The 27,673-nt window shown below is 33.2% G+C and overlaps 1 protein-coding gene across 3 annotated transcripts; it reads right to left on the bottom strand.

Moving 5' to 3' along the window:
• Positions 1-19,863: 19,863 nt before the first annotated feature.
• On the bottom strand, positions 19,864-25,225 carry LOC141717138 (uncharacterized). Of its 3 annotated transcripts, none has more exons than XM_074519245.1 (6): positions 24,796-25,225; positions 24,108-24,227; positions 23,734-23,838; positions 22,677-22,970; positions 21,774-22,115; positions 19,864-20,977 (listed from the first exon to the last, which is right to left on the bottom strand). In XM_074519245.1, exons 1-6 carry the CDS (start codon positions 25,199-25,201, stop codon positions 20,133-20,135), a joined length of 2,112 nt encoding a protein of 703 aa, XP_074375346.1. In that variant the 5' UTR covers positions 25,202-25,225; the 3' UTR covers positions 19,864-20,132. The 3 variants fall into 3 exon arrangements, with proteins under 3 accessions (XP_074375346.1, XP_074375347.1, XP_074375348.1); XM_074519246.1 differs by having other exon boundaries at positions 21,795-22,115; XM_074519247.1 differs by lacking the exon at positions 22,677-22,970.
• Positions 25,226-27,673: the final 2,448 nt, after the last annotated feature.

Raw genomic sequence — 27,673 nt, 5'->3', positions numbered from 1 at the left:
CATGGCACTATGCCATTTCTCTGAGTCAACACTACTCATAGCCGCATTATAAGTCACAGGGTCGTCATCATCAATGATTGACAACTCATTGCCATTCTCAATGATAAGGCCATAATACCTCTCAGGTTGGTGAGACACTCTCCCTGACCTACGAATGGGCTGTTCCACAGAAGATTGTTCAGTCTGAACAGGTGTTTCCACTTGATCCGTAGTAGTTTGTGCTTCTTGAACTTCATCAAGTTCAATTTTGCTCCCACTATTTCCTTCAAGGATAAACTGCTTTTCCAAGAAGGTAGCATGTCTGGAGACAAACACCCGATGATCGGTGTAAAAGTAATACCCCAAAGTCTCTTTAGGATATCCCACAAAATTACATTTTACGGATCGAGATTCTAGCTTATCTGGGTCAACTTTCTTGACATAAGCTGGACATCCCCAAATCTTAACGTTTTTAAGACTCGGTTTCCTTTCTTTCCATATCTCATATAGAGTTTGAGGAACAGATTTGGAAGGCACCTTATTCAGTAAATATGCTGAGGTTTCCAATGCATAACCCCATAGGAATACTGGAAGATTCGCATAGCTCATCATGGACCGAACCATGTCTAACAAAGTTCTATTTCTCCTTTCAGATACCCCATGTAACTGTGGAGTATATGGAGGAGTCCACTGGGAGACTATACCATTTTCTTTGAGATAATCTAGAAACTCTCCATTCAAGTATTCACCACCTCGATCTGATCGAAGAGTTATAATAATATGTTTGGTTTGTTTCTCCACTTCATGTTTATATTCTTTGAACTTTTCAAAGTCTTCAGACTTGTGTTTCATCAAATACACATATCTGAATCTAGATCTATCATCTATGAAAGTAATGAAGTATGAAAATCCACCCATGGCTTGCGTAGATATTGGTCCACATACATCTGTGTGTACCAGTCCTAGCAAATCTGCAGTCCTCTCTCCATGTCCACTAAATGGAGATTTGGTCATTTTACCCAATAGACAAGACTCGCATGTAGGATATGATTCAAAATCAAAGGGGTCAAGTAACCCTTCATTATGCAATGTCCGTAGTCTATTTTCACTAATATGACCAAGTCTGCAGTGCCACAAGAAAGTGAGATTTTCATCATCCCTTTTTCTTTTATTAGTTTGTTCAATCTGAAGTAAATTATGCTCCACGTCACATACATACAGACCATTATTTAAAGTACCACGTCCATTAAGAACTTTATCTATAAGAATAGAACATTCATTATTCTTAATAATAAATGAAAAACCATACAAATCCAACATAGGAATAGAAACAATATTCCTCACAATAGAGGGAACGTAATAACAATTATTCAAAATAATAGTATTGCCCGTAGGCATATGTAAACTAAATGTTCCTACAGATATGGCGGCAACCCTTGCTCCATTGCCCATACGTAGAATCACCTCATCTTCTTCAAGAGTCCTACTTCCCTTTAGTCCCTGCAACGAATTGCAAATATGGGAACCACAGGCGGTATCTAATACCCAAGTAGAAATTTGACTTAGTGACATATTAACTTCGATCATGAACATACCTGAATCAGAAGCGGTAGTCTCACTACCCTTCTTCTTCAATTCTGCAAGGTAAACCTTGCAAGGTAAACCTTGCAGTTCCTCTTCCAGTGCCCCACCTTGTTACAGTGAAAACAAACAGCTAAATTAGGACCAGTCAACTTGTGAGCATCTAGTATGCTCCGGAGTGATAGTGCAGAAGACATAACGAATATAGTAAATCTGTAAATGATAAACACATAACAACACTTAGCAAATATTCAATTTCATTTCAAAAACACTATATGAATCGGGTCTTTATTCATAAGTGTGTCCCACTAGTTTATCTAATTTATTCAACCCCTAAGTGAAAATTAAGCATTCATAATGCTAATGGGAATAGGGATCCTACATTCCATCACACAACCTCGGCTGTAGCACGAAACGTTATGTGATGTTCAATAGGCATACAACTCTTGTCAATTACATCTTATGTTATTCCCTAATATAACTTTAGCCTCTTGAATAATTGAGTCACGGCTGTGGAACGACAAACTCAATATTCTAAGTCAAGTCTAACCCAACATTTCGTACAATTGAATCAGTCTCCAACGGCCCACGGCTGTAGCACGTAACAACCTTTAGATTCTAATTCAATGTACACATCTCTATATAATAGACAAGTATTTATTATTTCGAAATCAAAGCCCTCGGCTGTAGCACGAAACGACAATGATTTAAAAATAAGAACCACTTTCGATCATGTTGGAAGGCTATGATCGACACAAGCCCGTTGTGTCATTGGCCAATTACTACTTGATATTATTTAATTTTAGAGGGATTATATTATGTTACAATCATAATCATATTATAAATAGATTCTTCCTTTTAAATTAAATATTTCAAATCAATAATCGATAATCAGATGATTCCCAGATCGGGGGGAGCATTGTCAAGAGGCGTCACTTAATACCTCTTTCTTACAGATAGAAATCTGTTGTTGACAGAATCATACTTTCTCTCAATATTTAAAATTCATATTCAATTACGTGTTTCATAAACACAAGAATCTCATGATCGTATTCATAATATTTATATTAAGGCAAGAAACGATTTCTATTACAAATTTTCTAGAGCACGCCTTATATTGATTTAAGTTCACCTAAATCTATCATCGCATGGTAAACATAGGCATATATCTCATATATAAAAATAAATAAACAAGTAATCATGCAAGCAATTATCATGTCACACATTGATATAATGATGTACTAATTTATTATAGCATTTAAAAGCAATTAAAACAATTAAAAAAATGCTTTAAAACACTATCGGGAATATAAATAGTTCAAAACTATTATATAAAAAATATTTGTCAATTCCATTAGATCCGTCTCGGAAAAACGAATCCAACGATATATTGTACGCCCAAAAAGGAGTTACGAAACTCCCAGAAATCAAATTAAAATAAAACAGATGGGCTGTAACGCATTACAAGAACGCGTTACAAGCCCTGTAACGCATTCCGGTAATGTGTTACAACCCTTTTAAGCCATTAAAAGGTGTAACGCATTCCGTAAATGCGCTACAGGGTGTAACGCATTCCCGGAATGCGCGACACCATCTTTCCCCGCGTCCTGCAGCAGCCGACTGTCAGCTTTTCCCTTTTTTTTCTTTTTTTTATTAGTCAGCCACCGCCGCCCCACCTTGAACGACGTGCAACCATCAAATCAGTACAACAGATGACCAATGTCCCAACAGCAATCAAATATATATATATATATACAACAGATTATAAATATATATACATATTTAATTACGAATTTTAATTGAAACAACTTCAAAAATTTATAACAATTAATCCAAACATCATAAAATTATAAAAAAAAATACCCAGGCGATCTACAACACTTGTAGAACCCAGATCTACAGTCAAAATAATTCTGAGAAATAATTTCTAATCACTCATAATTAATCCATGATATAACTTGTAAAAATCATAATTAATTCATAAGCACATAAAATTCTGAAATTTTTATCACAGATCTATATGCATACAACCTATGCTCAGATACCATTGTAGGATTTTATCTATCACGGAAGTATGGTAAAACAATTTTTACGATATAAAATCCATATAATACGCATACAGATCATGAATTAAATCGAGAGATCGATTTCTAACCTTTAAAAGCGATCCAATAACCACGAGCGGAGATTCTTAGCAGCTGCCCCTCAAGTGTGAAGCACTCCGCCGATATCCACCAAGAAAATGATGTAATGGAGGAGGAGGAGGTGGAGAGAATTAGGGTTTTGTAAATCTTTTTGGGTTGAGGCAAAAATAGGGTTTATAATAGTATATTTATAGGCAAAATTTTCAGCTAAAAATTTTCCCATAAGATATTATTATTATTAACCCTTTATTATTCTCACTAATAATTAAAACACCTTTTAATTATTAATCCTTTTTCTAAACACTTTATAAATAATTCTCTCACTTGATTTAATTTCCAAAAATTAAATTCTTAATTAATAATATTAAGAACTTTTCTTAATTAATTTATAATCAATTAAATCTCATTTAATCAATTATTAAATTTGCCAATTAATTATTTATTTCATAAATAAATAATTATCAGCCATTATTAATTAATTCCTCCACCATTAAATCATTCTCTTTTATGGTGTGATCCTGTAGATTCAATATTAAGCCGGTAGTAGAAATAAATAATAATAAAACTATTTTATCATTATTTATATAAATTCTTTAATTCATTAAATATGATTAATTAATTAATCATATTTATTCTACATCGTGAGAGATACTTCTCAGCATATTGCGACTATCCGGATAATACGAATTCACTGCTTAGAATACCAAGAACCTATTCAGTGAGTAGTTACCGTACAATCAATTCCTTTGACCCTGCAATGTCACGATTAAATACAAGGCATGGAACTTGTGTCAAGCCTATCTTATTTAATCACTTGCTTTCCCATTCACTATGCTTAGTTCTATTTACTGTAAATTAGATAGGCTTATAATAGTATATTTATAGGCAAAATTTTCAGCTAAAAATTTTCCCATAAGATATTATTATTATTAACCCTTTATTATTCTCACTAATAATTAAAACACCTTTTAATTATTAATCCTTTTTCTAAACACTTTATAAATAATTCTCTCACTTGATTTAATTTCCAAAAATTAAATTCTTAATTAATAATATTAAGAACTTTTCTTAATTAATTTATAATCAATTAAATCTCATTTAATCAATTATTAAATTTGCCAATTAATTATTTATTTCATAAATAAATAATTATCAGCCATTATTAATTAATTCCTCCACCATTAAATCATTCTCTTTTATGGTGTGATCCTGTAGATTCAATATTAAGCCGGTAGTAGAAATAAATAATAATAAAACTATTTTATCATTATTTATATAAATTCTTTAATTCATTAAATATGATTAATTAATTAATCATATTTATTCTACATCGTGAGGGATACTTCTCAGCATATTGCGACTATCCGGATAATACGAATTCACTGCTTAGAATACCAAGAACCTATTCAGTGAGTAGTTACCGTACAATCAATTCCTTTGACCCTGCAATGTCACGATTAAATACAAGGCATGGAACTTGTGTCAAGCCTATCTTATTTAATCACTTGCTTTCCCATTCACTATGCTTAGTTCTATTTACTGTAAATTAGAAACTCCTTTCTAATTTCATTCACTCTGGCCAGAGATTCCTGAACTAGCATAAGTGGATCAGCATTGAACATTCTCTTCCTTCACTGGAAGGGGTAGATCCTTTATTGATCATACACTATCTTCGTGTACAAATTCCTATACCCAGTAGAGCCCTTATAATTGTCCCCGGAGACTAAGAACTAAACCAAAGCATAGTTCAGTGTACACAAGATGACTATGATGACCTCAAGTCTAAGGATACTTGTACAACTATCACTATGTGAACAACTGTTGACACGTGAGTGAACTCCATCAGTTGTTCAGCCGTGTGAGTCATGTTCAGTGAACTTATTCTATAATAAGCACCTACATACTAGCTATAGTGTCACCACACAAATGTCTATGAGAACAGACATCCTTCATAATGAAGCAAGCATAGTATGTACCGATCTTTACGGATTATTAATTACCAGTTAGTAATCCTATGACCAGGAACTATTTGAGTTTAGAGTTATCATCTTTTAGGTCTCATTATTATGATCTCATCACAATCCATAAAAATCTTTACTCTAAACTTTGGTATATCTTATTTAAACACTTAAAATAGATAGAGCCCGCAATAAAAACAAAACAAGTCTTTTATTAATATCGATGAAATCAAAACAGATTATATAAAAGTTATTCCTAAATCCTCATACATGATTGGACTTAGGACATATCTCTTTCACAAACATTGCTATAGGCATTGACTATGATGCTATGAATGATAAAAAGAAGACTGTAGGTGACAAAGGGAAAGCAAAGAAAACTGAGAATGCTCCAACCTTTTTGGAAGATGTTAATGCACCTATATTCAAAACATGTGAAGTCAACTTTAGTGAAGAAGAATTGATTATCAAGAAAGAAATTGCTGATGAAGATAAAGAGAAAAAACTAAAGAATCAGTTCGGTCTTCCAATACTGAAGAGAAGCTCATGAACAAAAAAAGTCCCAAGACTCCTGTTAAAGAAACCAAAATTGAAGATACAAAAAAGAAAAGGAAAAAATAGAAATGGAAAAATAGGGATAAATAAAAGCAATAAGTTTGCTTATATTGTAAATGCTCCTAGAAAGAAGTGTGAAAAATGTGGCTCTGTAAATCATCTAACTCACCTTTGTAATAAGGTTGTTAGCAAGCCAACTGAAGGAACTTGCAAATACAATGAAGCATATTCAAATGATCCCTATTCATTTCGTGAGAAGTTTGACTGCATTCCTTGGAACTTGAAAGTGATGAAGAGTTGCAACAAACTGAGAGTAGACCTTAAAGAAACAAGAAATAAGTCCACATCAGAACATGCACAACAGTCACTGAATTCTATATTTTCTAAAACAACTCATTCTACTTCTGCTGAACAAATTACTAAGAAGAAACTACCCAACACTGCTTGGGTTTCCAAACACACTTAAGACTCATTGTATGCAGGGCATATTGTAGAGAGTTATCTGGATCATAGATAGTGGATGTTCCGAGAATATGACAGGTGATAAGGCCCAGCTATCACAGTTTGAGGAGAAAGATGGCCCTTTGGTGACCTTTTGAGACAACAACAAAGGATTCACAATGGGATATGGCAAGATTGTTTCTGAAAATGTTGTCTTTGATGATGTAGCACTGGTAGCTGGTCTTGAAATGAATCTTCTCAGAGTTAGCAAATTTGTAAACAAAGGCCATAAGTCTTATTCAACAAAGAAGAATGCACTGTTATCGTCAAGAAAATTGGTGAAGTTGCTCTGAAAAGAGCAAGAAAAGGAAGCTTGTTTATTGCAGATTTTGACACAATAAATAAGGATGGTGTTTGTTGTTTCTACACCAAGGCATCAGAAGAAGTAAACAAGCTATGACATAAAAATCTGTCTCACTTAAATTTCAAGGAAATTAACACCTTGTCAAAAAGGAGTTAGTAAGAGACATGCCTAAGCTGGAGTTTGCTCAAGTTGAAGTTTGTGTAGTCTGTCAGAAAAGAAAAATGAAGAAAAACTACTCAACGAGAAAATCATGAAAATGGAAGCTCATCTCATACACCTGAATTTAATTGCACAAACTCAGGGGGAGAAAGAAGATTTTCAGATACTTGAAGAAAACTCCAAACTTGGGACTATGGTATCCTAAGGGAACTAGTTTTGAAGCTGATGGTTACACAGATACAGATTTTGCTGGATGCAGGGTTGACAGAAAGAGTACTAGTGGAAGCTGTCAATTTATTGGACAAAGAATTGTATCCTGGTATAGAAAGAATAATATGTATCAACTTTTACAGATGAAGCTGCATATTGTACCAACAAAAAAACAATTAGCTGACATTTTTAATAAACCTTTGGATGAAGCAACTTTCACTAGACTTGTAGGTGAAATTGGAATGATTAACTCTTCATCCTAAGGTAAGAACTCAGCTAATGTTTTGCAGCAGATTAATCTCCAGTAAATCAAAATTAATTTGATTAAATTGGAAATTAACTGAAATGTGAATTATAAATATTTCAGAAATCTCTGCATATTTATTTTTCAAATTCAAATTCAACTTGGAATTTTTCAAATTCTAAGTAAACTGCTCAGTTGTTAATTTACATTCTTACTATGTAAAATTAACACAAGGAAGAATTACAAAAACCAAAAGTATATAGAGAACTGAGTTCTCGATAAGTAAAAATTGACTTCTCGACAAGTCATTTTAGGACTTCTCGAGTGAGTCCTCGACAAGTCAATTTACTAACTTCTCGAGTGACTTCTTGATAGGCTTAAAATGACTTATCGATAAGTCCTTGAAGAGTTCTCTAATAATGTTTCTTCACAGAGTTCTCTACAAGTACAATTTTTGACTTATCAATAACTCAGTACAGAGATAATTTAAATTAATAAATTATTTTGGTAAAATACTTTTGGAAACTTTATTCTAATTCTATTTTGAATTTATTCAAATAAAAGTTAGAATTAGTTCAGTCCACCTTTTGGACAAATTGGGCATTTATTTGACATCTCTATAAGTCAAGTTTGAGTTCTATAAAAGAGTAATTTAAAATGACTTCTCGATATGTACTTTATTTCTCAAAATGACTTCTCGATAGAAAAACTCAAAATGTCTATTTTTGAGTTCTCGACAAGTCATTTACTTTTTCTATAAATACCCAGACTTCTCGATATATACAATTACTTACAACTTTCGAGATCTAACGTGACCTAGCTTTCAATCCAAAGCCGATTTCTCTCTCGTTTTCCATCCTTTCTCAAAAATATTTCTCACTCACTCATTCTCATCAATCAACAATGGCTCTAAATGTTGTAAGGACATCTATCCTAGAAAAAGGAACCAATTATCTTGCTTTTACTGATGCAAACCAAGCCCCTGATAGTTTCAAGGGGTTTGTGAAACTACTGGCTGAATCCTATCTTGCAGGTATTTTTACTGCAAATCCAGTACTGTATCTAGATGTGCTGCATGAATTCTGGACTACAGCTGTAGTGAGGACTGATGTAAATAACAACTCTCTTTCTATGGTGGTGACATGCACAATTAGAGGCCAACTAATAGAACTCAATGGCCAAGATGTGAATAGAGATTTGGGGCTGCCAACTGAGAATCTGGTGGAGGTACCAACTTCTATGAGCTGACTGAGTTCATGGACCTCATCAATTATATTGGGAGAATCAACCTTTCAAGCTTAAATATGACCAATCTAAGGAAGGAGTGGTCTTTCATCTTTAACTCTGTGGTAAGGGCCTTTACTTGCAGAAAAACAGGATATGATAACATCTCAAGTGTTGTGCAAAAGCTGCTGTATTCAATTGCTCACAACAGACATTTGAATGTTGGTCTGTTGATCCTGGAAGAACTTGCAACCAGGCTAACTATGCCTCTGACAGCTAGAGTTAAGGAAATTTTCTTTCCTAGATTTATTATGTCCACTTTAAATAATAAAGTAGTTGACATACACCTACTGAATGGTATAGATAGTACTAAAATAGGCAATTGTAAGTAAGTGTCCAAAATAATATTTGGCTCACTTACTACAAAGAATAAGGTCAATGTAAGTCTGAAAATCACTCCATTTACATTGGAGAGGTTTAGGACTTACCCTTATCCTATGCCTGACATGAGATCTAATATACAATCCAGCACAACTATGATTCTTGAACCTGTGGAAGTACAAACACAGGAACACCAACAGGGATCTTCCCAAGTTGCAACCATTATTTCACAACCGTTAGAAGCTAGGAAACCAACTACCTTATCTTCTCAAAAGGATGAGGTCAGTAAAAAGAAGGGAAAGGGGGCAACCTTAACTGTGGTAACTGAGAATGGTGAGGAGATAGTTGAAAAAGAGACACCCCTGATCAAAAGATCCAAAAGGAGTAAATAAACTGAGCTGACCACTCTAGCCACCTCTGTATCCTCCCAACAGGATGCAGTTGTAAAAACAACTAGAAGTAAGTCTGCACAGCCTGCACACAAAGCAATTCAAGTGTATGGTAGGAGAAATAAGAAAGGAACACACTGTAAGGACACATCCCTTGAAGCTCCCTCATCTACTCAGGGGGAGCTGCCAATACTCACAACTGAGCAACAATCTCTTCTATATAAAATTTCTTCTCTTCCAATTTCACTTGATTCCATTTCTCAAGTGCACCAAAAATCAAGTGACTTAGCTCAAGAAGTTTTGCTCACTACCTAGACACTTTATTTATATGGTGAGAGGCTACATGCTGGGGTAGACCTTGATGACACCATCACAAACATGGGGGATTCATCAGTCTTTACTGAAGACCCCATGGATACTTCTAATGCACCTTCATGTGAAAAACAGTCTTCACAGACTAAAAGGTTTGAGGGTGGTACTCCTAAGGGGGAGCTATCTAAATCCTTTCCAGTTCAATTGGAGGTTTCTCATGTAGGGACAACTCCCCTCACAACCCTAGCAGAAATTGCCTTTGCAGTTGAAGCTAGGAGTACAATTGCCCATGATCCTGTCATAGGGGAGGCAAGCATAGCATATTTAAGTTCCAGTGTGTTGCAAGACACACAAGGGTTTGAGGCTGGTGTACATGACAGTAACCCAGTCAAATCCCCTACAATTCAATTGGAGGTTCCCATTACAAGTGGAGGACAACACACTGTCAAAACCACAGAGCAATCTGTGAGTCAAACTGTGACCCCAGTTACAGGTATTTCTGATGAACCATCCACCTCACAACCTCACATACTCTCTCAGTGGCTACAAGAATCTGCTTCTCAACCAACTTTTGTAGATGATCTACTAGTAGAGCAGATATCTGGACTGGACAACATCTCACAACATCTCCTGACTTCAAATATGAGCAACCAAGACTATCAAGCTATCATGCTTGCTTACAATGAAGAGGTTGAAGAGCAAAAAGAAAAAAATGTCAATGATGCTGAGCCAGATGGAAATGTGGATGCATGGCTGTCTGATGATTTTGCCTTGGAGATGAATCAAGTTCTGGCCAGATTCAGAGAAGAGTATGTTACTATTCTGGTCAGCAATGCAAAAGACTTGAGTCCAGAAGTTGTCTATGATGCCATTACAAATGTATACAAAGCTCAGCTCAAAGCATTTCATCTGTTTGGTAAGGCTCTTGAAATCAAGCTTATTGACCATGAAGACAGAATCAAAAAACTGGTGAATGAGAAAATGGACAAGATCATACCATCTCAAGAGCATATCTCTTCTAAATTCAAGCATTTTATAGAGCAAATGGCTAGGATGGATCTTGCCTCTATTGAGAAGGAAGTCAAAAACCTCAAACTATCCTTCGTCAATCTCCATACAGTGATCCAGCAACAAATTACTCACTCAAATGAGACGAAAGTCCAGCTGGATCAACTTCACTAGAGCAGATATAAGCCTTCAGCTTTGCTAATGGAAGGGATAAAACAGGCTGTAGAAGAACACTTTGGCACATCTAGCAGCTCTTATCAGCCTGGATCCACTTCAACAAATCTGCAAATTCAGTCTCTACAAGGCCAAGTCACAGCATTGCAAGATTCCAACTCCTCTCTCACTGCCCAAGTTCAGGCCTTGACATCTCTTGTCAAGAACTAACAAACAGATATCCAAACCCTGGTGGACTCCCATAAGCATCTTCAAATGCAGAATTCTATAGCTTTATGAGCCATCATGGGTAAACCCAACATACCACTACCTTCTCTGCCTGAATAAGTAAGGCCTGAAATTCCTACTCCCCTTCTAATGCCTGTCAACAAGACTAAGGGGGAGATATAGGCTAGGTTGACACGATCAAGGTCATCTCAACAGCAAGTCCAGGGTGCTGAAAAGAAATCTAAAGAAGTTGATCTTGACATGGAGAGACTTATTAGGTCTGCTGAAGGACCTAGTCTGAGCAGAGAGTTTGAAGAACTACTCAAAGCCTTACAAGCTTCTCTCAATAACAATCACTTCACATATAAAAAGGCCCTGGACAAGACAATCAATTTCATAAGAGTGATCAAGGTCAATAAGGACAACTTTATGGAAGAGAAGATAGTGGTTAATACAAATGACTCAGGGACAGACATATGTATGCAGGTGTCCCTCAATTGCCTTGTCTCAAGGAGGGCATCTGAGTTAGATATCTTTATCAGCAAAGTCATAGTTATAACTCGTGAAGATACCATGCTATTAACTGTACTGAGAGATGCTCCCAAACACTGTGTCATGAACAACAAGAAGCTTATCATGATCCTAGGAACTAGCTTAAAAGCTAAGAAAAACAAGAACAATGATGATATTGAAATGATAAAGCTACTGAGGAGATATCTGGAAAATGCAGAAGCCAACTTGCCCAAAACACAGTTCAACAAGAATGACTTGGATGATGATGAGCAGAAGAAGAATGATCAAAATCCTTATGGCTCAAATCCTAGTCAGTCCAGTAAACCATCTGGGAGCAAGGGTGGAGAGAAGAAGAAGGAGGATGACAAGAAAGATGAAGAAAAGAAGAGAAGAGGTGAGAGGAAGAGTATAAAACCTCATGATGAATCAGAAACTTAAACAACCCTAAAAATCCAAACACAACCCACTCAAATCTCAGCTCAACCTACAACATCAACTATCTCGAACATCAAACCTTCCCAAACATCTAAGCTAAAATTTCTATACAAACAAACAACCAACTCTTTTCTAAAAATTCCAATCACCTCAAGCCACACCAATCTCAAGAAAATGACAACCCTACCTTTAGCCAAGCCTTCACTAAAATTCAAGCTCAAATCTGTTGGGAGAAAACCTAAGATATTCAAGCCTACAAAGAGAAGAGAAGTCACTGAAAGGGCCATCTGTAATTGCTTTAAGGAATCTGACTTTCTACCTCTAAATTGGTGCACCTCAGATGAAGACCATTTCCAATATCTAGCTGAGGAAATTATTAGAGTTTGGATTGTGTCTTTGAGAGAAGTCAGAATTTATTTTAAAGATGGTACATTCACTCTTCTTAATGGATTCTTTGGCCCCTACAGAAATTAAGAAGGTGATAAGTTTGTTAAAAGGCAAGGATACTGCTACAAGGGCATGGAGATCATCTTTAGATGAATGGTTGATTGAAAGGGAGGAAACAAAGAAAAGAAATGAGGCTGAAGCTGAATAAAGAAGAAGGAGGCATGGTGAAGAAATAGACATGTACATAAAAAGATCAGAAGAGTTGAAAGCAAAAGGAATGAGCAGAATTTCTAAAGATGGGAGATTTCTAAACATCAGAGCTAGTGGATTCTCAAGATTCTGCCTAGAGGTTCTGGACCAAGGTTATCCTAAGGCAGCAAGACAAAAACTTGTATAAGCTCTAAGTGGAACACTTATCATAGAAGAACTTGAAATTCTTGACCATTTGAAGGATAAACTTAGAGAAGAAGCAGATGTAAAAACTGTTTTTACCTGAGTCTTGTAATCATTGAACCTTGTGAATCTTATGTTGTACAAGTTGTAATTCTATCAAGCTCTATGTATTAATTTTATTCTCCATCATTTCAAACTTGGGGTTAGTCTTGTTAACAGGCATGAATTTGTGTTAAACAATCTTCTCACAAATTGGGGGAGATTGTTGTAAAAGACATGCCTACACTTTAACAAGACTAAGATATTCTGTCAACCCTAAGTAAGTTGTATTGTTATCTTAATCTGTATTTTGTACTTGTAACATTTAAAGTCTGTAAAAATGTCAAAGGAGCAGACTGGAGCCTTTTTCTATAAACAGTTCAAGCTTAGAATTCTATCTGGAAGAAGATCAAGAAGATCATGTCTCAGAAGAATTATGAAGAAGCTTGGAGTTGAATAAATTTTTTTAGGAAAAATACTCTAAGTCTAGATCTCTACAAGTCATAGATTTATTGTTATAGAGAAGTCATTCGAGAACTCCAGAATGGCTTATCGAGAAGTCAGGAAAGCTACTAGAGAACTCAGAGATATCGACAAGCCAAATTGAAGACATGAAGATTGGAGATATCTACAAGTCATTTCTTCACTAGAGAACTCAGAGTTATCGATAAGTCTACATTCATTAGAGAACTTTGAGTTATCGATAAGTCTAAGTCTACTAGAGAACTCAGAGATATCGATAAGTCAAAATTCACTAGAGAACTCAGAGACATCGACAAGTTAAATTTTGACTAGAGAACTCTGAGATATCGACAAGTTAAATTTGACTAGAGAACTCTGAGATATCGACAAGTCAAGAAGCTACTAGAGAACTAAGAGTTATCGATAAGTCAAAGTGAAGATGTGAAGACTAGAGATCTCGACAAGCCAAAATTCTCTTATAGAGAACTGAAGACCTCTACAAGCCAAACTAAATATAGAGTACTAGAGATCTCGATAAGCCAATATACTTATCGAGATGTCAAGTGTTCTATAGACCTAAACTGGAGATCTCGAGGTACAATCTCAAAGTACAAAATTGCAGATCAGTTTAATATCCAAGGTAAACAATCAACAAACAATCCAAAAGCTGGATTGACAAGTCTACAAAAAGTAGCTTGAAGAATGTGCAAGATCAATGGTGAAGATTAACTGACAAAGGAAGATCAAAGTGAACACGGGATGCTAAAGATATGCTAAGCCAGAAATGGAAGATCTACTTTTCTATATATAGAAATGACAAGTGACAGTTTAGAAAAGCTAATAGCATGTCTTATTACATACTGTGTAAACCAGCAGTTAACTAAGTTATAGAGTTAACACTGGTCCTTAGTCAGTTGTAACAATTTTTAGATCAAATTTCTTGTAACACTCTCAAGGAGAAGCTAATCTCTTTATCAATAAAGATCCTAGAAATTTTGTAGCAAAATAGTCTTAATTTTAATATAAATTAAGTTAGTTTTGAAGATCCGTGTTCTTTATTTTCTGCAAGCTTAAATTCTGCATGAACACATTTCATTACAAGATTTAGTTTACTTTGTTCAACCATAAATATTCAAGAAAAGCACAAAAACAGTAAAACACATTCACCCCCCATCTGTGTGTTATTCATTTCCTAACAGTCTAACAGTAAAGTCGGTATACTCATTCGAACGAAGGTTCAAGGAGCATTATCTACCTATCGTATGCTATATCTGACCGCCAGAACTATCACCAAGTCAAGCTCCGCGTCTGTCTGTCTATGTGGTGCTTGCTCCTGGACCATCAAACTCATTTGTGGGGGATTGTTGGACAAACTTAGTATTTTAGACTAAGTTGTGAATCATTTTGAGACACTATATGAGTGAGACACATTATGTGTTAGTGGTGTGTATTTATTGGAACGTATTCTCCTCTTCGAGGGGATTCCAACGCATATTTACACGCTCAAAATGAGTAAAAGGTGAATGAGAACTGATGTTCCAAAGTGTGACCTTTTAATGTGAAAAGTGGGTTTTGTACCACATCGAGAGTAGCACAAACCTGTTCCTTGGTTTTTCTTATAAATAACATGTACCACATCGAATAGAAAAATAAGTCCTTTCAAAACTCTCTATATATAGAGAGTCTTAGGGCACCAGTTTTATCAAGTCGAGAAAATAAGAGTCATCTCTTTAATTCTCGGTCTCTTCAGTTTTAATTTTTCCCAATATTCTGGTGATAGTTCTTGGGCTCAGTTCAAGTTCGCTCAGAGTATTTTCAATTTATCGATTATACTAGTATCTCATTTTATCCTGGGAAGCAAGTCGCTAAACACGTATGGTGTGGGGCGAAACTCCTTTAAGGAGACAGTTTTCTGGACTCGAGATTAAATCCAAACTCTTTGTGTTCTCAAACCCTTCTCCTAATTTAATTGTTAATTCTTATATGCTTATGTGATTTAAGAATTAGCAGTGTTCTTGTGAATTAGTTATATATTCAATATATATAATAATGTCTATATCGTACAAGATTGCTAACAATCTTAAAGCAGTTTTCTTCAATTTTTATACTTTCTTGTGAGTAGACGCAAAAATCAATTTTATTAGTTAAATTAGATTTATTTATGGGTATATGAGTGACCATTATTTGCCTCATTAATTAAATTAAATTTAGCGCATTAATTTCTTTATTGGGTTAACGGGTTATATTTATTGTAAATCGATTATAATGGGTTTGGTCATTATTTATCTAAAACCCGCCCAACCCGACCCGTGTGCTCACCTTGTATAAGTTATGGTGGGAAGAACATGGAAGACTTGGCATCAATCTCTCATGCATTTAATTCATTGCTAGGTTTAAAGAGGTGAAGACTGAAATGATCTTCAATAACTTTAAGAAGTTGTAGCAGGCTACCAATATGAAATTGTACTTTGATAAGTTTGAATAGTACAGAGGGCAATTTTTGACTAAAATTCCCAGTCTGACTCAAGAGTACTTCTTGAAAAACTTCATTAAAGGTTTGCATACTTACATCAGGAGAATGATAAGAGTGATGCAAACATCTATTATGGATGGACACAAGCTCTTAAGTTGGCCAGGTTTTATGAACAGTCTCAGCCGATTACTCAGAAAAAAAATATGAAATTCAAGAGTTGCTAAATTTAGTAATCAATACAATAGAAGAAGCAAACTTAACTATGAAACTGGTCAATCCAGTAACACCAACAAACCCTCATTTCTTACTTCTTACTTCTTGACGGGAGATTCTTTTGGCCCCTTACGGCCATAGGGAGGAGAGAAGGAAAAAAGAACTTTGCTACTACTATGATGAAAAGTTTACTAAAGGTCACGAGTGCAAGAAATCGCATAATTTTATGATGGTTAGGGTTGGAGAGGTAGTTGAAGAATATACAAGTCCACCTGTTTTTATGTAGAACCTGGTAAAGATATATAAGATTGAAAAGATCAACCCATAATATTGGCATCCATGCAGGAGCGGATCCAGAAATTATATTCCGGGGGTCACCGACCATAATTTGTGAATATACCCTTATATTTTTGAATTTTCGGGGGGCACTTTCATATATTTTCAAAAATTTTAATGGTGATGGGGGACACGTGTTTCCCCGGCCCTTACTAGATCCTCCCCTGCATTCATGGGAATTAAGATTGGAGATAAAGGGCATCCTTTTCAGTTTGAGATCTGACATAATAGAAAGTAATATAGATGCTAATAGATGGGGACAATACCCTTAAACTTGATCTCTAATAATCTCTGCCAAGACTTCTCGAGTGCAATCACCACGCAATAGAAGTTATGGAGGATTATTACTATATTTCCAGTTCTAATCGACAGCGTATCATCCTCAAACTAATGGACAGGCTGAAGTCTCTAATCGAGAGATCAAGCGAATCTTGGAGAAGGTTGTGAGTCCGTCAAGAAATAATTGGTCATTGAAGCTAGGTGAAGCTGTGTGGGCCTACAGATTAGCATTCAAGACTCCTCTAGGAATGTCACCTTTCCAGTTGGTGTATGATAAGGCCTGTCATCTGCCTGCTGAGTTAGAACATAAAGCGTACTGGAATTTGAAGAAAACCATTATAAATCTAGGAAATAATATTTTCTTACCTCTTGTATCCAGGGGCATAGTAAGCCTAGTGTTTACCTCTTCTAGAATCAAGTTTCCAACATCTAGGTGTCTGTCATAGGCCATTGAGTAGACTATCTTCTAAACTATACTGGAAATTTGGTCAAAGCCAATTTTTCTGCATGTGAATGCGCTCAAGAAAATGTCAAACCCAAATGACCATTCCCTCGTTATATGTTTCTTGTCAACCTAGCCAGATCAATGGTGTCTGCATAGTTGATGAAGTTCATGAAATCTCCAATCTCGTGAGAGGTTGGAGGTGCAACTAGCTTCTCTATAGGTAATCCAAGATCAGTGTTCAAATCCTCGGCACCAAACTCTACAGCTACTCCTCAATTTTGCAGGACACCACCATTGTCACAGCTTCGCTTTCACCTATGATGTGCTGAGAATAGCACTCCCCCAGAACTCATTCGGATGATCTAGATACATAGTGGGGTTTGTCCATTAGTCCATTAGTCCATTAGTTTGACTTGCCTAATGGTGAAAGTCTAGAAAGTACTATAGTTTGTACCCATTTGCGAGATTATTACTATATTTCCAGTTCTCTTCAATAAAAGTTTACTTGGCTGGGAATCGGGAAAGATGCTGAAAGTTCCACAAATTTACACACTGAACTAATAGCAACTTGTATGCAACTGTCTAAAGTGATTCGAGAATGGAAAGAACGTCTCACTGAGAGTTATGGAGGAGATGCAGATTTGTAACAGTTAATCACTAAAGCTATTGTTAATCTCAGTGGACCAAAAGAGTATTACCTTAGTCAAAAAACACTAAAATTCAGGAATTAATGAGTCATAAAAGCTACGGAGGCTTGAGGAAGTAGGTTCTTGAAGAACTGCACAGTAACAATGTGGAATTAATTAATTTTTTTAGTAATTTCCATGGCATTTATATTATGATTGACAAATTTACAATTTTTAATGTCTTCTCTTACAAAATTTAATTGTATTTCAAGGCAATGGTCGAGAGTTCATACTAGGGGTTGTAATCGAGTCGAGTCGAGTCGAATATTGTCAGGCTCGGTTCGAGTTCGATTAAAATAGTCCGGACTCGAGCTCGAACTCGACCGAGCCTTTAATTTTAATTTTAAGTTCGAAACTCGACTCGTAAAAGGTGCGGTAGGCTCGAGTTCAGCTCGAAAGCTTGAATTAATTCACTAAATATTAACAATAATTCGAAATATGATAGGTTCGACTCGGGTTCGGCTCGAGTTTGAATCGATAATAAATAAATTATATATAATAAATATTAAATATTTACATAAAAATATATTTATTATAAAAAAATTAAAAAAAATAGAAGCTCAATAAGACTCACTAACCTTACGAACCGAATAATTTGAAGTTCGAGCACGACTCGGTTAAAAATTCGAAAAGTTCGAGCTCGAGCTCGAGCTCGGCTCGATTATTTTCAATCGAGCCGAATTCGAATTTTTACGATCCGAGCTCGAGTAGCTTACGAACAGTTTGGCTCGTGTACACCCCTACTTGATACTAAAACATGTTTTTAAGAAATATACTATTTTAAAATATGACATGTAAGGAGAGTTAATGTTAAATTTTAATTCAGATTTTCACCATGGTTACAGATTTCGCAAATTGGAATTATTCAATTGAGATAATAATTTACGATTTAACAGATGAATTTTAAAAAATCAAATAATTTATTGATAATTTAACGAAAATCGATCAAATTGAACATATAATTTTAACAAATTTTTAAATAATTTATAGACGATTTTTGAAAAATGGAACGATCATTTTCACCCTTATATCTGCCATCAAGTAAATACGATTTCTTTGGCTGCTTGATTAACATGGCCAAGTTGGATGAGCATTGAGCTATATTAAAATCCAGCTTAATATCGTTTTTTGACCTGTATCATTTGCATTTTGTAAGATAGCGTGAATTTTAATTTAAATTTTTTAATGGGTTAAATTTTTTATTTATTCACAATATTCATTGACACATGCCACATGCATCTTCAACATCTCAATTTCACAATTGACTTTTTCTTTTCCGAAAACTAAAATTTTATAAAATTCCGTAATCGTATATAACTTTAAATTAATATATTGAGCCTCCATTCAATTTACAATCCATTTTCACATGTAAAATTCATGAACAACTTTTTAAGATTATTCTATTATTTTTCATTTTCAAAGTAAATTTATTTTACTTTTATATAAAAGCATGTCATAAATAAGAATTAGACTTAAAAACTAGAGTTTAACAAACTTTTGTGAATTATTTTTTGAGAAACTAGTAAAATGGGATGGAGAGAACATTTGACAAGATATTATTGTTTTATAACAATGCAAATTTGATGTTATTGTTTTATCAATTGTTCAAGTAGCTAAAATTTTAAATCATAGTATTTGAAAATTATTTTCTCCTATACATATAATAAACTATTTAATATTATAATCAAAACTTACATAATTAAATATTAAAACTATGTACAGTTAAATTAAATAAATAAATAACATGTAAATGTTTTAATGTTATTTCGTATACAGTTTGAAAAATGTGTTAGATATTAATTTTCAATTTATCTTGAAACACTAATAAAAAAGGAAAATAGAAAATGACAAAGAATAATAATTTTGGCAACACCAAAGGTTCTTATTCTAAACATACCAAATGACCATACAATGTCAGACCCATAAGAATCTTTGCACAAAGTTGCACACAAACAACCAGCTTAGGTGATTGATCATAAAAAAGCCAACAGAATTTTAAACTTTTTAACCAATCTTTCACCTAGGCAAAACAAACACAATCCATAAATTTAAATGAGCTACTAAACTTAAGTCCATTTAGAAGAGATTATTTGATGTGTTGAACCACCTGGATGCACATTCCAGTTCATGCTTCATGGTATTTATTTCCATTCCATCTCACCAGGTTGAGAAAGCTTGTTAGGGTCGGTAGGCAAAGAAGCAGGATCCAGCTCAAAGGCTCCTGCTGGGACTCCTTCCCTTTCTGCACCAGTTAATTTAGTTGAGGGTACACTATGGGAAAATCTAAGCATTTCACTTGAAGGTACCAGGAATGTGAGAATCCTGTTTATGGAGACTCGCCTAAACACACTTACAAAGCCTTTCACTTTCTCCAAGTAACAAATTTCTACGCCACGTCCTTGCTTAAAATCTGAAAGAATCTCCACCATTTGATATTTAAACTTTCTATGAATCTCAGGGTCAGAAATCCATCCAATATTCCAGTCCTTGAACAAGGCCCAAGTCTCTCCTTTCCGAGGATATATCAAGTAGGTACCATCATCACTGCCTTTCTGGAAATGAACTTGATGAGAAAACATAAGGCGTCTTGAAGTTTCAATAGTTTCATCATGTATGAATTTTCCACAAACCATAGGTAATCCCGCCTTCACCCAGTTGATCGTGCGCTGCTCATCTGGACTAGCCTTTAAGTATGTAACTTGAAGCTTAAAATTAGGTGAGAAAACCTTCCTAATGTGTGCATATAATATAGGCATCACATCGTGTGATTCGTAACAAGCCCAAAATTGGTCAACACAAAAACATTTTTCATTTTTATCTTTGTCAAAATCACTGAATTCCGGATCTGGACAGTCAACAACTATTGGTGATGGGAGCAAACCTTGGTTTTGATTAGATTCGGAATTATTGATAAAATTAGCTGCTCTAGCATTACTTCCATCAGCACATGTGTTTCCTTTAGTTGTTATTTGATTCATGTTGACATCTGTAGATGAACATAAAACGGGTTAGGTCCCAAGAGAAACATCAACAATGATATGTATCAGTATAGTTAGCAACGGCTAAATTCAAGATTTTTCAAGTGACCATGAATATCTAAAGTTTATCATAATAGTTACCATACAATTACTAACCAGCAGAACTAAGTATCATTACGTAGTGCTAGTTTTTGGCTTTGATGTATATTTTAGTTTGAAGGAAGAATTTAGGGAACTTTTGGTTCATTGTTGATGAACCCTTGACGAAAATAAGAACCCCAATCCATCCACTAGTGTTTGGATTAGTAATTTTGTTGTATGGAATGAGAACCTCAATCCCTTTAAGTGGGTAAATCATACCCTGCCTACTCCTTGGAATTCCCATATCTCCCATCACCCATTTAAAAGCCCCTATAATTCCATGTTGGAACTGAAGGTACTACACTCATAACTTTTACGTTTCTGGCTGCTGCTCGTACACACACACACACATTTATATATAATTTGCACTTCAAAGCAATATTGAGGATCCAGATATCCAACTCCTTTAAATGGTTCTCACAACAAATAAAATAATTGGGTCCAGGTTTCCTTATGATTATCTAACCTCTTAAACTAACTATTTTAAGTTATACCCTATAAAGTTAACTAAATAATCAAAGGAGATCAACCAAAATTGTTAAGAAGAAAACAACAAGTTTTAGTTTTAATAAAAATTAAATTTAAAAAAGTAATATGGTTAAGGAGGTGTAGCAATAATAATCCTTTCAATAAAGAAGAGATTGACAGAGTAGCAATAACAACCTGCGTGCGAAGAATTCATACCAGCAAATTTGTCAGTATTTGCAGAAAATTTCACGTGCTTCAGGATCTTTGATTCTGGGGGTATACTTTCCGCATTTAGTTCATATGCAATATAGCACTCGGAGCAGCGACTGCACTTTATTAATATATTCAGTAAATTTTTCTGATACTTGAACTTATATTTGCAGGACGTGCAATGCGTCCAGAATTCCTCACTACCGTCTGAATTTGTGTTTGTTACAGTTTGATGCACTTGAGGGGCAGGACATTCAGTTCTCGCTGGAGTTCTACATCTTAGATTATATGAAGACCTTTTTCTTTTAGTTTGATTCATGCTGGTATCTGAAAAAATATTATATCTTGTTAGGAACATACACATACAGGATGTGCAATGGTCAGACCACTCCATTCAGCTAGAATTATAATCAAATTAATTTCTAGGTCTTGAACATAACAGTGTGCATGACAGTAAACATAACAAATCTGTCTTAACTTGCCTAACCTTCATTTCAAAGAACTATACTAACTTATTTGTGAACAGTATATATATTTAATAAAAAAACCTGGAGTGCAATATGTGATATCATCGAAGTTAATTAGACTCAGTAACAGGTAACTCATGATCACCGAAGCAGATACTATAGCTTATAAGCACTAGAAAGTTCACATAGACCTAATATGACAAACAAGCAAGAACTGAAATCAAGATTAATAAAAATGCTAATTTTGTGCCTTCAAATTTCAAGGGACATTGATGTAGAATCACGATTCAGATTAGATAAACTGACAAGAACAGAGACAATATGAAAACAATCAGAGTAGTAAGTAATAATTAAGAAAGTATAAACCAAAAGAAGATAATTATAAAAGAATAACAACAGTGGTAAGTGATAGAGACATGACCTGCATTTGAAAAGTTAATAGCAGGTAATTGGTTAGTCATCTGACTCAACTCCAGTTTCTTGGACTCCATTTCTTTAAACCCATTTTCAAGTTCCTTTTGCTTCAATTCCAGCCCCTTTGAATAATCTTCTAATAATTTTCTGCTAGAATCTACTTCCCTCATTTTACCCACAATCTCCTCGCACCTTTGTTCACATAAAACTTGAAGTCTTTCTACCTCCTTTTCACTGGAATTTAATTTTTCCCACCTCTCATTTAGTTTCAAGTTTTGCTCCTCAAGTTCAACCAATTTAGCTTCAAAGAAAAAAAAGAGATATATGATTTTAAACCTAGTCAAGCTCACACATTTTTTCCCAGGGCATCAAATAATTGTACCACAGATATAATTTGTCATTTTTCTGAAGTTCAACAATGAAATAAATAATTGCAGGTTGACAAACTAAGCACCAACTATGTTCAAGAATAAAAGGTCAAGTACCTTGTATACTCATACAATATTTATTTTTATTCACTAAGCAAGCAGCAAACTTCAAGATTATTAAATTGTTTTGGATAACATTTCCCTAAACACAAAATTTATGATTTAAGAAAACATCAATGAATATACAACAATTCTTGAAAAACTAACTATTTAAAAAGTCCAAGTTCCATTCAAACTTAACACCTTACTCAAAAAGATAATTCGCTACTACACGATTAACTACAAACCATAACTGTTAAGTGAGATTTACGCAATATAACAAAACATCTTTAGCCTACAAACCAACTCGATTTACACTATAATGTACAGAATTGACCAATCACAAAAAAAAAAAAAATACCACATAATCTTAACATATAAATGTTGTTTATTATTTCAAATACCAAACTATTTGAGTATAACTAAGAATGTTTTCGTGACTGGATATTTGTACTACGGTGACCGGCGATTCATAAAATAGTTAATAAATTAAACTGGTTCTACCGCAACATGACCCCATAATAACAACAAAAAAGAATCATTGCAATGTAACAACAATAAGAAATCCATCAAAAGAAATAGATACAAAAACAATACCATCAACTTTCTCACTCTTTTCAGCAACTTCCATCTTCTTCACCTCCAAATCTTTATACCATTCATCAATCTCCTTCTCTCTCAGCTCAAGCTCCTTGGCACGTCCTTCGAAAATATACACAATTCATAAAACACAAATTAAGATTACCACATTTTCTTAACATTAAGATATCGTTTAATATCCCAAATAGAAAATGTGTAAGAATACAAGCAAAAACATTAAGTGATGTAACCGGTGATTCATAAAATGGTTAATAAATAAAATGGCTACATGAACCTACATCATAAACCTAGTAACAAACAAAAAGAGTCAATGAAATGCAACAACAACAACAAATCCATCAACCAAAATGAAATAGATACAAAAATAATACCATCAGCTTTCTCACTCTTCTCAGCAACTTCCCTCATCTTCACCTCCAATTCTTTATACCCATCATCAATCTTCTTCCCTCTCAACTTCTTCTCTCTCAATGCAAGCTCCTTGGCACGTTCTTCAATAATATACACAAGTCATTAAACACAAAATTAAGAATACCACATATTCGTAACATCAAAATATCGTATATTATTTCAAATACAATAATACTCGAATTCAACCAGAAATGTTTACATAATACATAACCAGTTATGTTTATTATTTCAAGTACAATAATCCTCAGAATTCAACCGAAAATGTGTTCGTGACCAGTGATTTGTACCAAGATCATGAAATACAATAACTCTTAGAATTCAACCAAAAATGTTTTCGTGACCGGTGATTCGTACTACAATTATAAAATACAATAACTATTAAAATTCAACCGAAAATATTTTTGTGACCAGTGATTTGTACTCCCATAATGAATTACAATAATTATGTTTTCGTGACCAGTGATTTGTGTACCACGATTATGAAATACAATAACTATGTTTCGTGACCAGTGATTTTAATAGACTAAAATAATTTGCACCCAAACATGACCCTACATCAAAAACCTAGTACCAAACAAAAAGAATCAAAGAAATGCAACAACAATAACAAATTCATCAACAAAAAACAACCAAACACAGAAACATTACCATCAACTTTCCGACTCTTTTCAGCAACTATTAACCTTTTAACCTCCAAATCTTTATACGCATCATCAATCTCTTTCTGTCTCCCCTCAAGCTCCTTGGCACGTTCTTCAATAAACCTTTTATTAAACTCAACCTCTCTCATCTTTCCCTCAATCTCTCTCAAAGCTTCCTCTCTCCCAACCATCTTTTTCACTCTTTTACCCTCAGCCTCACCTAAATCCTCACAAGGCCCATCGTTCAAATCAATCTCCTTAAGCTTATCATTCATGGGGTTCTTACATTTCTCATTACAAATCATTTGAGTGTCTAAAAGGGCATTCAAATCTCTCCATTCTGATAAAAGAGAGAGAATGGTTTTGTTTAAACCTGTTTTTTTCATCTCAATGTGTTTCATCTTCTCGTCCATTGTGTTGTGTTTGTGTTTGTGTTGTGTTTTTCTGTGCTGCATTTATATGTGTGTTGTAAGGGCAATTATGCTGAGTTACCAAGATGAGCGCACGTGTAAGCACTAAACACCACGATACAACTTTAACTAGTTCAGTACACTGATTTGAGTCGATAAAATGTATGTTACAATATTTTTTTATGAAATTGGGTGAAAAATGTTTTGGACTAATTTTTTTGATAATATTTATATATTATATTCAATATGACTCACCGGTAATTTTAATTTAAATAATTTTATTGTTATTATTTATATTTACTATTAATATATATTTGTTTTTAGTCCAGTTATAATTATGTATCTAAATTATTATTTTTACTTGAATTATGATTAAAATAAAATTTTAAAATTAGGTATTAGTTTTTGAAGATGTATTTAAATTTTTTCAGTTCTTCATAAATATTACACATATTTATTTCAATAATATAAGTAAATGTTAATTTCTAGAATTTTTTATAAATTATTTATTTAATTAAAATGATTTGTTCAACCCATTATTAATTAAATATTAGATAAATGATTTTCAAATATTTGTAATTGCCCATGTAATAAGAAACCTCTCATCACTAGATTATCAAACTTGTATACTGCATGTACACTGGGGTGAGCTTGTCAGGTGTAAATTAATGCTGGTACCCTAATAATATCACTACTATAACTAATCACGTACGTATTAAGAACATATTAATAGGGTAGCCACGTGCTCTTAAACTTAAAGAAAGCGACAAAATTCTGTCCGACAAAATGAATGATTCTTGTTCCCCGACATAAGCACTTCTTGAACGAAACATAATTTCGGAAAAGGTCCATTTATGTAACAACTTCAGATTTAAAGTTAGAATATCTTTTTTGAGGTTAAAAATATATGGTTAAGAATATTTTTTTTTGACATGTATTTACATATTTAATTTATCATATTTTTTTATATAATTAAGAAAATTATTATATAAAATATATCAATTTAATTATAAATTTATATATTAGGATACACTTGGTATTTATAAGAAAATAAGTACTTTTTTTAATTTTATTATTTATTAACTATATTTTTACTATAATTTTGTCAAGACATTGTTATAATAAATTAGGTACATGTAATTTAAGGAATTTTATGATCTAAATGTCACTGTATTCATAATATCATGTTTGAAAATTAAGTGAAATATAAAGTAATATAACATCTTCTTTGTTACACGAAAAGTGTTAAAACTTTTTATATGCTTTTATTTTTGTCATGAATTACTTATATATTATAGTATATCACTTTATATATTGTAAAATTATATAAAAATAATATTATATTAAGTGATAATATAATTTCAAAATACATATACAAAATTTAAATACAATGTAATGTAATAGTAAACGATTTACATTATGATATTAAATATATTTATAATTTTACTTATATTTTTTAAAAAGATAGATTAACTTAAGTAAATAATAATAATAATAACAACAACAATAATAATAATAATAATAATAATAATTTATGTTGTACTTTTTATTAGGAAGAAAAATAATGAAAATATCAAAATATTTAAATAACTTAATTAATAAAATTTATTTAGAAGTTGTGATTTCCGAAAGTACATAATTACAAAATATTTATTTGTTAAATTTAACTTATTTAGCTTCACCAATTTCTCTATAAGCATCAAATTAAGTAATATTTATCATAAATATTTATCTTATTTTCAAATTCAACTCTATCCAATTACATATTTAAATAACACTATTATTAATTATATTTATTCTCTATATTTTAAAAATTAAGTTATTATTATTATTATTATTATTATTATTATTATTATATTTTAATCTGGTCCCCTTTAATCTAATATTCATTTGCAATCTGTAAATACGTGTACACTTGACACTTTACTCTAATTAAGTGATATCATTTATATAATGCAATACTATGAGTGGTTTTTATTTTTATAATTTAAAAATAAAATTTAAAATTAAATGTTAAAATTGTAAATTTCAAAGAAATTGATTGTAATAAATTTGAAACCAAATATATACTTATGCATTCATGTCATATTACCAAGTAACTACAAATAACATGCATATGGGTGAAGTTTTTATAAAATTTAAGAGAAAAATAGAAATTAGTTAAATTAGAATTTATTTTAATGCGAATTGTAATTAGTATTGAAGTTCAAGTTTTATTTTAATAACAAAAATATTATTTGATGTTAAATTATAATAATAGTTATAAAAAAATTATATTCTACATTTATATTTTGCATCAAAAATAGTGTAAGCTTGAAGTTTATTTATGACTTGAAGTTACTCTATCGGTGATTTTGCACAACTCAATGCACTTAATTTTGGAAACAAATCACTAAATATGTGAAGACCAATTATATAATCACAAGAACAGCCAAAATCAAATAACGAAATAAATAATGAAGGCAAATAACGAGA

The sequence above is a fragment of the Apium graveolens genome, chromosome 4, assembly GCF_009905375.1.
Source record: "Apium graveolens cultivar Ventura chromosome 4, ASM990537v1, whole genome shotgun sequence".
Taxonomy (NCBI): Eukaryota; Viridiplantae; Streptophyta; class Magnoliopsida; order Apiales; family Apiaceae; genus Apium; species Apium graveolens.
This window is presented reverse-complemented; position numbering and strand designations above follow the sequence as displayed.

Excerpts from the sequence above, each read along its gene's own strand:
- LOC141717138 (XM_074519245.1), bottom strand. The coding sequence starts at position 25,201 with ATGGACGAGAAGATGAAACACATTGAGATGAAAAAAACAGGTTTAAAC. Across the intron at positions 24,228-24,795 it reads AAAGAGTCGGAAAGTTGATG|AACGTGCCAAGGAGCTTGCA; the intron begins GTAATGTTTCTG and ends ATATTATTGAAG. Across the intron at positions 22,971-23,733 it reads AAAGAGTGAGAAAGTTGATG|CTAAATTGGTTGAACTTGAG; the intron begins GTATTGTTTTTG and ends TTTTCTTTGAAG.